The sequence below is a fragment of the Tyto alba genome, unplaced genomic scaffold (genome assembly GCF_018691265.1).
Source record: "Tyto alba isolate M040663 unplaced genomic scaffold, T.alba_DEE_v4.0 Super-Scaffold_16, whole genome shotgun sequence".
Classification (NCBI taxonomy): Eukaryota; Metazoa; Chordata; class Aves; order Strigiformes; family Tytonidae; genus Tyto; species Tyto alba.
This window is the reverse complement of record NW_024881278.1, coordinates 25,859,138-25,871,509: the sequence shown is the minus strand read 5'-3', so window position 1 is coordinate 25,871,509 and position 12,372 is coordinate 25,859,138. Positions and strand designations below refer to the sequence as shown.

The 12,372-nt window shown below is 35.8% G+C and overlaps 1 protein-coding gene across 2 annotated transcripts in view; it reads left to right on the top strand.

Annotated features, from left to right (window-relative positions):
* BABAM2 (BRISC and BRCA1 A complex member 2) overlaps positions 1-12,372 on the top strand; it is a 174,149-nt gene that overhangs the window by 79,941 nt on the left and 81,836 nt on the right. For both annotated transcript variants that reach the window (XM_042789267.1, XM_042789266.1), the window contains exon 7: positions 11,720-11,829. In XM_042789267.1, the coding sequence (XP_042645201.1) occupies positions 11,720-11,829 (110 nt within the window). The remainder of the gene's footprint in view (positions 1-11,719; positions 11,830-12,372) is intronic.

Below are 12,372 nucleotides of genomic sequence, written 5' to 3'. Positions count from 1 at the left end.
GGGTGGAACCCAGTGAATAACTGTCCAGCAGATCCCATCACTTGTAAAGTTTGAACGTCAAACTTGCATTATTTCAGAAAACTTCTGAAAAGAATGTAGTCTTTAGTTTCTTAAATTCACTGTTTCAAAGAAAAAAGGAAAAAAGGAAAGAAAAAAAAAAAAAAGGAAAATACAACTATTGATTGTTCTTTTCTATAGGACAGGGTAAGAAACTTAGAGTTCAAACTCTGTCATGATCCAAGTCTTGCTTGTGTGAGATGACATCATTCTCCTTGCCAAAGAACATACTGCTGTTTTATGGATAGAAAGCGAGCGTATGCAGGTGATCTGGGGCCTTGTGAGAGCATTAAAAGTTGATTAGATTTACAGAAAATTATCCTTTCAACCTTTGACCTGATGATATGAGAGAGAAAGTGTCAGGAAAGACTTTGAAAATTTGAGGGTAGTATCAATATTAGTGGCCTTTGAACCCTCATCTTTTTCATTAAAACATAGCTCCAGAATCTATAAAAAAGTTTAAAAATACTTCTTCAAATTCTTTATCCCAAGTTGGTGATGGATGCACTGGTGGAACAGATAGGAGAAAAGATCTGGTGATCTTTTCTGAGTCAGTAATCGGGGAAATCTGAGTGATGGAATTAGTCTTTCATCTGGAAATATGTGGTATATTATTCTAACAACTGCCACTTTAATTCATTGGGACCACATCTGAGTTGGACACCCTGTGTTTCAGGCACTGTCTTGGGCAAGGTAAACAACAACAAATGAGTCAACCTTAACCTGAGTAGTATGCCAAAGTTTAAGAGCTACTTAAACAGAGCTACTTACAGTCTCATACTGTAAGTTTCAGAGACCTCTCTTGGTACAGAATGTGGCTTTTTTATTATATATAGAACAGAGACTATCCCTGTGAATTTTTTCTCACATTATGCACCTGATTTACATACCAGTACAGAAATGAACTCTGAAAGACCAACGTCACAATCGTTTTTGACTAATACAGTTTTTATTCCTCATTCCAGCATCCTGCTTACCACGTGTAGCAGGATCCATCTTCACACAAATGCAAGAAAAAAGCTGTGTTTCTCTTCTTACTCAAAGAATTTTTTTTCTTTTTTTTTTTTTCACAGTATCTGGTTCCTACTCTTTGTGACATTGATACACATACACACTTGTGTGTACAATTACACCAAGCATGTGTTTTGTTTGGAATGATGAATGTAAGTAGGGCTCAAGGGGCAGGATGCTCTGACTTCATATTCTTTGTACAAAGCAGAAAGTGTCCCACACAGACACATTTTTTTTAAGATCCTGTAGACATAAATGTAATAATGGGACAAAGGGATAATAGAATTCTCTGGAAAAGATATACAAATATTATACCCTTGAAATGGGAATGCATAGTAAACAGTTTGTGAATCAAAAGTGCTGTGGACTTTAATAAGCAACATTCCTGGTATTCTAGGAAACAGCAGTTGGCAAAACAACTCTTAGCTGTTAATACTTTTAATATTTGCACCTTGTTTTAAAAGAAAATATTTCACATTTTAAAATCAGGTCAGCAGTACTAAGCTGCAGTGGTAAAAGAGCACTGAGCAAATGTAACTTTGCTTGTTTTTACCTTACACTTTGATTATTCACTTTCTCATCTGTGAAATCTAGTTGGTGCTTCCTGGTTCACTGAAGATCTGTCTCAGAACATGGCTTTACTCTGGCATTCTTGTTGTGACCCATGTAATCTATAGTATTTCTGATTCTGCAGAGATATTCACTGAACCAGGAACATATAAGAATATGTGAAGAGCAGGGGAAAAAGCTTTTGTTAGAAAGTTGGATTTATTTAAAAAATAAGCACTTAATACTGACTTGCAACCACAACATAGTTACAGAAATACTTATTATAAACTCATCTCACTGTACTTTAACTTTTTTCTTGTGAGATTTAATTGTATCAATGAGCCATTTCATTATCTTTAAGAAAATACTCTCATTAGTGTCATGCTGTCCATCTAAGACTTAGCTCTGTACCTAGTATCCTTACTTGCATAAAAACATTAGTCTTCCCAAACATAATTGTTAACTTCTGAGTCTTCTTTGAATTGTGAGCCCTGTATACTAATTTATTACGTTTGTTTTGTCAATTTACATATATAAAGTATAAATATTCATGTATAGAAGAGCTGTATTTGGTAATTAGAAAGTTGACTTAGCAGGAAAATTATTTTATTTTAAACTGTATTAATGATTTATACTCTAGTTAAGCACTCAAGCATTTATTAGCAGTTCTTGTTTTCCACTGGACATGAGATGACTGCTCTTTGGCCTCTACACTGACATTACTATTTTTAAAGAGACGAGAAATCAGTAAAATGAGGGAGAAGAATGCAAATACTGCTTTCTGCATAAATTAAAGTCCAGTCATCTGAAGAGCTGGATGGAGAGATTTGAGTCTCAGTGAAATTCTTGTGAAGGGTTTGAATTCCATGTTGCTTGTGTCTCCAACTCTATCTGGGAAAGCAAGCTTAAAAATATCGGGCTTACCTCAAAAAATGGATCATAATTACACACTGAGGAATCGGCTTGATAGCTTTGTGGGATCTACAGGAATAGAAACTACTTGGAGGTTACCTGTATTAAGCCATCTGAATGGAAAGTGTTTTGTGTTTATATTTCTATTTGCTTATTTCTGAGAGCACTGATAGTATATTTTTACACTTGGAAATATTGTAAATCCACTTTATGTTGTTTCAACTAATTCAGATTATGTGTGTATATATATATTATGTCCTGTCTCACAGTCTTTGAACATGGGGGTCTTTTAAGGGATGGTTACTGATCTACATTTTTAGTTCCTGGTACAGTTCTCAGTATTCAAAGTGTAAAAAGTAGATAGCAATGCAGAGATAAGTGTGAATTAAATGTCTTTTAGTGGCTGTTGTTAGCAAGGAAGTATCTTGGCACATGGCAAGGTAATACAGAGAGTGCCTGAACCGTGATAGTCCTAGAACTAATTATATCACTACATAAATCTTGAATCTCCGTTACTGATCATTTTAAATGAAAATTCTAAACAGAGAACATCTAAAACACTGTTGAAAATGAGTCCTCCGTACACTTAAGATATATACACAAATGTAAATATATACAACTGAATGTAGTGTTTGCCCAGAATCAGCATGTCTGCCACTAATACACAAATCCCAGATGAACTAAGTAAAGCTGCCGCCTCCTTCACTCTCTCTGCCTTGCTGTCCCCAAATTATTCCTGATTTAGGATGATGGTATTATTAGTCCAAGTATTAATTTTAGTATTAGTTGTCCTTTGCTTGCTATTTACCCATAACTTCCTAACACTTTTTTAGACAGAGTGTGTTTACCATACATACAACCTTTTTGTAAAAAGGCTGATCATTGCTTACAACCAAGCTTTAAACAGTCATTTATCTAGGATATGTGCTTATAAGGAAACAGTCAAATTTTCAGTCTTACAGTTTCAGGTGGATTCTCACACTGTTGCTCAGGTTGTGCTGTTCTTTATTCTGCCAGTAGTACCACTGATGCCAGCAAAGTGCCTTGTTGCAATAGTTGTTGGTAGTAGAAGTAAGATCTCAATTTTTGACCTGTTTTTGTGGTGCTCTTGATTTAAAGATGAAAAACTGTTTGTCAAGACGTGGTGACGTTAGCTTGGTCTGAGTGGATGCAACTGCTGCTCACTGTTTAAGAACATGCAGGGTGACGTATAAAAACTAAGCTTTGAAGTCTGTGAACTTTTTGTGCATCCCATTATCAGCTGGTGATGGTGGAGACAGGTGATTGGTTTTCTTGAGGTTTTAGGAAAGATACGACACTGTTGGAATATCTTTCCTGCCTATAAAATTTTGTCAGAGTAACAGGGGCATCTTTGAGGTTAATGTATTTTTTAATGGTAAAATTGTAGTGTTTTATTAAAACTTCTCCAATCTACTTGGAAATTAGGTTAGAAGTAAACAAAACAAAAATTATGCAGCACCTCTGTAGTGTTGGATAAATTGAGGTCATGGGAAACAAAGGCACTTTTTTGTGAATGTGTGAAAAAATCAGGTCTGAGGCTAGCTCCCAGCAATCTGGATTCTTAATATTGTTTCTCCCTATTTTGTGTTATTTTTTTTTCTAATTTGCTGTGGAGACATCCCAAACTATATAAATTTTGATTTTTAATCTTACTTTAATCTGAATGTGATACCTGATATTAGAGCAGGTAGAGCTAATGTGCTTGTTCTTAAGTTTCATTGAACAAATTGAAATTTAAGATCATGAGCGTTTTACATATCAATCTCTTCAAAAATATAAAATATCCCCTACTGTAGTGTCATTAAAACATAGCTAGTAAATACTTTTTTTGGTGAGGACTTAAAAAGATTCAGTCAATACGATGGAATGATCCTCCCTCGCAAATGTACTTTGTACTTCTTGTTTCTAAATATTAATTTCATATACGTTTTAGCTCACTTGGAATCCATTCAGAAATATTAATTTTGGACTGCACCCAATATTAATTTCAGATTGTGCCACACCTGGATGATTTATTTCAAATTTGAGTTCCAAATTTACCGAAACATGTTTTTGACCTTTGAAGAAATATGCCTTATTGTCTGAGATTATGTTTTTCAGGCCTAAGCAAGCAATTGTTGTGGTGAAAGTGTCACCACAACCTTTTCTGCCATCATAATAAATTAACTTTTATACACTTAAATGACATTAATCTTAAATTGTGAATCTAATGTTTATTTTCATGGACAAGAATGTTATTCTTTCTTTTTACCATTTGTTTTTTCTTATGCTTTTCCTAATGGCGTTCTTTACCTAACTCTGACAGTCACTCATATTGTGAAAGTAGTGGTAAATTGCCATGACCATAATAGAAGAAAATGGCATAGGCAAAGCAGATCTTACGGTTTTGTCTTAGAGAAGCACATTTTATTCATATGTGAAACTGAAAACAACACAAAACCCTGGCATGTTACTCACACTTAAAGAAAATACTGCTCATTTTCATGTTCAGTTATTGGTGCCCAATAGTATATTTAGAGAGAGGTCTTGCTGTTACTTTAATGTTTAGTAGATAATTGCTTATTTAAATTTGTTTCAATGAAGAAAACTCAGTATCTTGCCCTATAAGTAATCTCTTCAGATTCTGCAACGATGTTCCCAGATTGTGATTTTCATGTAACCTTTAAAATAGGAATTACACTGGGCTCAAACGTGCTCTTTGCCCAGACTGAGGCAAGTGTTTCGCCATATTACACTGAGAGAGGAGGGGCTGTGTTTGGAACGATGCAATGCCTTGGGCAGTGCATGCAAGGTAACTGCCTTTGTTGTCATTAAAGATCCTATTTAAAGAACGTCACTACTTGATCAGACATGGTGGGTTTCCTGGAAGACAGGAGAAAGAATTTCCTGGAATAATTACGTATTCTCCCTAGAGTGAAGCAGATTTCAGAGTCTCCTTTGCCACTCCACATTCCTTAGCCTGCTATACCCTCATTTTGTTATTTTTAAAAAGCAAAACAAAAAAAAAAAAAAAAAAAAAAAACAAAACCACAAGATGTAGGAAAAGATTGGGAGAACATGTAACTGCTTGTATCAAAGCTGGCTAGTGAAACTGCTATGCAGTAAGGGTGTGAGTTGCTTGTGCTTTATTTGACAGTTGTTTTTCACGTTACTGCACGCTGTCATTTGGAAGGAAAAGCCTGAACTTTGCTAACCGGTATGATGCAAGTGGCCCATTGGTACTAATGAAGTAAATAGCGTTGTGTATTCTTCTCTGCTGCAATTCACATTTAGACTTTAAAAAACAAATTCTGTTGTTCACTTCTCTGTTCAATTGTTAATAAGTAAGGTTCCATTACAGGTATGTATCATGCAAAATTACATGGAGTTAAGTTTGACCATAAGATAAATTACCTTTCGGAATGCATGCTATTCTTACTCATTTATCCTCTGGAGACCTTTTTCTTCAGAAAGGATCCTGAAATATAGATTTTACATTCAACTTCTATGAAGCTGGTTGACTTGGTAGGGCTGAGAGGTGCCACAGTCAAGTGAGTGTCTGTTAAAAGACTTCGACTTGTCATAAGCTGGCTGCAGATACTCAGATCAACACCTTCTCAGTCCACTGTGTTCTCATCCATATCCTGTCTTTCTATTCCATCTTCCCCACAACCTCCATCACATAAGCTGTAAATTGAGTTTATTCTTCGCTTATATTTAAGTGATCCCTTCCCCTCCCTATTTGCTGGAGGTTTCCATCCCTTCAATTAGAGTCATACCACAAAGACAATTATTGAGCAGTTGTGAGAACCGAGAGGTCAGAAACCTCCGGGAAGAGGCAGAAATGATCAACTGGGGCTGGGAACCTCCTGAAGCAGATTTGGTCTGAGCATAAAGTTGGGAGGCATCTCCTTACCCAAAGGAACATTCAGTAGGTTGTGTGCTCTTCCTTACCTCACTTTTATCCCCAAAGCAATTGCTGTTTGTACTTACTGTACAAACTGAACAGCCCTACCAGAAGCCCTGCTCCCTTTTCTCATCTCCTACCATTCCTCAGGCCAGAAGCTGCTTGTGCTCCCCAAAGCATGCCAGTACTCTTCCTGAACATCCTTTTATATCATTTCTACCAAATTCTAAATTTCTTTTCCTCTTGTTCTTGCTTTACAGTTAATGTCACTAAACTGGATTCCCAATCCCAGGTCCTTGATTTATACATCAGACCACTGCAGAGTCTTTTCCCCCAATCTCATGCCCCCACCTCTCATGTCTTCCGTGGAAAATCCTGACACTGCCTGGGATATGCCTGCACTCACAGCTGTATGCATTGCTATTTGGTGCAGGGAATCACACTTGCATGCCAAGTAGAGAAACACCTCCTCTTGAAAAAATACTGTAATCAGAGGTTGCAAGGTGATTCTTTGTTGATAACTAAGAAAAGGTAATAACTGATTTTCCAGAGTCTGCATCTTTAAAGAAAAGGAACTGTAATGTACAACTTGGTTGGACTCCAGGCACAAGAGGAAATGGGTTATAGCAGTTGTGACTGTGCAGAGCAGATGTTTTGGTTGGACTGGCTATCAACCATCTGACTCATAATAAATTGTCAGTTCCAGTAAATTCCCAGTTTTCAATTACAGTAGGTAGGATACGAGAAAACAATGCCGTTTGGATGGTGTATTTAAAGTGGTTTTGATGATAATTTTCATAAACAACTCATGCTAACTTTGTTAAAAGATCAAGTATCTCGCAAAGGGAGCAGCTGTAAACATCGAAGCATGCATTTGAATGTAAATTTAGATTGATATGATTGAAAACTAACAAATGGTTTTTCAGACAGTGCTGATAAATTAGGATTTTAAGTTTTGCTTTGGAGTCTTGTGATACCTGAAGTCTTTTCCTGTATTTTTTTGGGAAAAAAAAATTTCTAAATGCTTTCAGACTTCTATTTTCATTTGTTCTATGCTGCATTTGTATTTTCACATGGCCTCTTGTTCTTGAGTTTCAAAAATACATACAAACTTCATGAGCCTTTTATTTGCACTGGTAAGTAGACAAAGGGTAAATTAGAATAAAATACTGTGAGCTTTCTCTTTATGCTTTTCTTTGTAGAAAGTTTTATTTATTCATGTAAATTGTTGCTAGAAGGTCTCTTCAATAGAAGAAAGCCTAGGGGTTGAAAATCTTTAGATTTTTTTTGTTGAGTTTCCTTTCTCACCACGTTTCTTTACTGTGTATATTTTGTATTTCCACAGCACTTTGGAGGTTTAGTCAAGGATCAGTCCACAGTGTGGAAAGTATTCTGTAAACATAGGAAACCCCTTGCAGTTCTTGAGAAAGACAACTATTATTTTCAATGTTAAATGGTGTATCTATTTTTTTTCCTGCTTGATTTGAACAAGCATTTTCTGAAATGAGGAAAAGATTATTTTTAAAAACAGAAATATGTGATAGCAAGATGGCAGAAAGACACCATTAAAATTTATGTTGGATCTTTTACATTGCAGTGCACTAGAGGTTTGGTTTTTGCTATCAAGCATGAGACTGTTGTGGAAAAAGTAATAGGTGTGCATTATCACATGTTTAACTAATTATTTCAAACATTTTTATAAACATTCAGTTTCTAAACCTCAAAATTCCTGTGGCCCAGGATGTGTTTTCTGTTCAGTGGAAATTCATTTTAATAATACCTTCTGTAGAGTCTTGTGTGGAAAAATGTCTGTGAGTATAAAGTGGTACTTTAATGTGGCCATTCTAACCTTGGATGCTAACATTTCTAGAAAATTGCCATTCTTAATTTTTACAAAATCAGTTTTTCTTAAATATAAGATTAAGTTTTTTAATAAACTCCTCTAACATTGTGTTGTGTGTTAAACATGAATTATGAGAAGGAACACGGCTACTTAAATATTTTAAAATGTGTTGTGACTTTAGATCAACAGCCCTTTTTTCCTGAAAGGGAATAACATTGCCAAAGCAATTGAAAGTCTCTCTCTCTTTTGAAACCAAACAAAAAATAAAAATAGAGGTGATTTTTGCTTTGCTGCTCTGTTTAAATCTGGCCTGTTTCTTGAGAGAAGTATGCATGCAGAAATGGGAAAGGGGAAGACACTGCCTAGGCAGAGTTTGGTAAGAAAAATTAAAACAACCTCTGGCTTTGGATGCTGTTGTGTAATGGAAGGATCTCAGTCCCTGTTCTGGGAAGATGTCATTGCCTGGTAATACAAGGATTGGTCATCTCACCTAGTCGCTAACAGGTTTGTAGAGATGACCAGGAAAGAGATCACCGAAGGAGTTAAGCTGTGACTGGCACAGACAACATCAAAAAGGTCTATTAGTTGAAAAGCTTTCCACAGTTTATCTGTAAGACATGTGGTTTTGGTTTAGTTTTATAAACGACATTTGTAACGGACATACTAGGGTCGAATGCAGTTCTACTAAGCAGATGCTTACATAAATAAAAGTAACAAAGTCTGAAAGGAATAAACAGTATGGTGTCAGATAGAAGGAACTTCGTCATAAATCCATGTAAATCTGCAGCCACCTGAGCAATAAGGTTGAACAACTCCATAGTGTTACTGCACTGTGTCTTTTAAAACCTACAGGAATGCTGAGTTTTGGGTCTTTTTTAAGTTACAATTTTTATTTCTTAGGGTGGAAAATATGCATTGATTTGAAAAGTGGTAGCTATAGAAGAATGCCAATTTCTTTACCTAAATTTGCATTGGACAGTAGCTGCATGAACATAATGCAGTGCTTTGCTGGCAACAGGAATTGCAGTAGTGTTTGTTGTGTGTTATTTTTGTAAATGAAGAAAAAATCACGTCTCAGTTTATTCCTCTTACTACACACATCAGCTTATTACAGCTTAACATGCAGATACCATGATGATTCATGTTGTTCTTTTTTTTTCCTTGGCATAAGTCTTCATATTAAAGCCAACACTAGTGAGTGTAGAAAATATAACGTAATATTACTGTATGGGTTAATGGGTGCTGTAGTGGTGTTTACCTAATCTGCTTTGGGGTTGTTTTTTTTCCCCTTGTTTTGATTTTCTTTGATTGGTAAGCACCTGGATGGTATTCTAAAAATTGGTCTTATGCATGGTGTCAATTTGTGTGTGCACATCAGCTCAAGCACTAATAGTGAATGAAAGATGAAATACATTTGGTTTTGTCCATGTAGCTTGTAAAATGCTTGTAGGTTTTATTCTTTAAAAACAAACCATTTGAAAAGAATTACAAACAAAAGAATATGGTCTCAGAAGGGCTGTAGACATACACGAGTGAATGTATTATATGTACTTGTCATCTCTTGAAGAATGCCCATTAAAATAAAATCTTTTTAATCATTAGCATTACTGCTTAATCTGTCTTAGTAGTTCTTTTCATTTGATTCACAAATAGCAAATTAATGGGAAAAAGCCAGTTAATGCCATACTCAGCTTCAGGATTGAATGCTGTTCCTTATTTAAATTTTTTCCTTAACAATGGAAGTATATAAAATACAGGGGAGAAGGCTTGGGGGGGGGATTGCACTCTTGTGTATTTTGTTGTTGTTGTTTGTCTTGTTGAATAAGGTTTTGTAATCTGTGCTGGTGGTTCTAATATAGATGATAGCACCACTTGGAAACACAACACTGAAGGGAACATTGTGGGTCACAAAATCCTGTACATTGCTGTTGCAGTCAACCAGGTCATATAAACCCATCCATAAACTGATCATACCCCAATAGGACAGCAACTAGTTTTCATCCTCACCACTCACATGGGGTGTTGTCTTGCAACTTCAGCTTAAAAGTGTGTTCTGATTTCTAGCCGTGGTGTGCTCGTGACCATTTTATAGGCATTTCTACGAGTACACTTCTCTTTCAGCTATCAAATGTGAGCTGCACACCAAGGCAGAATTTAAGAAAACACTGTCACCTCTGTCTCATTTTTCATCTAAGACAATTAGGCTTTTTTAAGACCCATTCTTCCCTGCAGCTTATCACTAAGTTTCTTGGCATGTTGTGTTCTGCACGTAATAGCTGGTATGCAACTTGTCTCTCTGGACGTTAACAGTTTCAGTCCTGCCAAATCTTCAAATGGCACGAGATTGTCTTCCTGAAACCACTCAGCAGTCAATTTTTTTTCTCCCTCCCCAGTTAGGGCAGGATCTTCTAACAATGTTTAAGTGGTTTGCATGTTCCTTCCTCACAGCTGCTTGTGGGACAGAGTATACCAGGGCACACTGCACCATGTTGATCCTGCTTTAAGCACATATCTGCTGGGTTATCTGTTTCCTCTTGTATTTTTCCAAAACGGATAAAAACAAATGCATCTTGTCAAGTTGCTATGTACGTATGCACAAACACATTAAAGGGCTTCTTTGTGAGCAGCAAGTGGCACTGTATTACTTGCTGTCGATGGAGGTGACTGCACTGCTAACTCATTACTTTCTAACTAGAGGTCAAGAGCTTAAATTAAGTTGTGTGTAGCAGAAATACACTTATTCATACTGTACATGATTTATGAATTGGAGAGAAGTCGGGTCCTAACCAGAAACAATTTGTTCTAGCTGATCCCAAAACTGTAACTGATTGTTCTGATACAAAGAAAGCCTCAACTCTGAATGCACTGACTGTCATGGTATTTAGCATGGATTTTTTTTTTCCTACAGTAGTTTTTATAGAGTATGCAATCTTTGCTGAAAGTAATGCATGGGTTTAATTTCCAGGAAACTTGGGGACAATGACTTCTAGATACAAATTTCTGATTGCAAAAATATTTTTCATCCACAGTAGAAGTAGGAGTTGGTCCAAAATTTCTATTGTACTCATATACTCCTTTGAAAAATAAAAAATATAAAATCTGTGGTCATAACTCATTGATATTACAGCATTTTAAAAAATTCTCTGGCATTTTCATCTTTACTGAAATATGTAGTTCAGCTAATTGAGGAACACTACACTACTGTACACTTGCTAACACAGTAATTTGATATGTTAAAGGAAATTAAGCATGTCAGAATATCTTTTAAGTACTAATACAGTAAGAAAGATTACATTTGCAATGTATTTTTCGGTGGTTACACTTTAGATTCCTTACTTAAGCATCTCCTAAAGAAATTGGTATTTGACTTACTAGTTGTTATCTGTAAGCTTGTAAGTACTGTTATTTACCATTTTATATTCATTATTTTTTATGTACAGGATGTGAATGAAGATCCTGGTGAAGATGTTGCACTTCTCTCCGTTAGTTTTGAGGATGCAGAAGCTACTCAGGTTTTTCCTAAGCTGTACCTCTCCCCACGTATTGAACAGTGAGTGGGACAGGTTTTTTTTTTCTGGAGTATTCATTCTACTTCATCTCTAAACTTTCAAATTTTTCCTGATATATGTGAGAATTGCTGGCTAGGTGATAACATGCTATTGCTTTGAATTGCTTAAAGTCATAGTGATCACTTCAACTGTGTGTGTGGTGGAAAAATGACAGAACTTTTCTGTATCTGTGGCTGGACCACATGGATGAAGAAAGTTCATCGCTGACTACATGTGATATTCCTGTAGCATCATAATGTATGAAAACTATGCTGTGTTTTCCTGTAGCAGTATATTTTGAGTGCCTCCTACAGTACAGCATACTGATAACTTTTTTGTAGGGGGATCTTTAAGTTCTTTTTCTTTTGGGAAGGCAAGTTTTCTCTATAAACATAAAACATTTGAATAAGGTATTGTTGTAGAATCTAAAGGGCTTTATTAACTGTGTTTTGTGAATTTGCAGCTTTAGTAAGTTACTTTTCTTCAGGAGAATATCTGAATATTTAATTTGAAAATTGTTGAACTTTACTGATCTGTTTACGGCT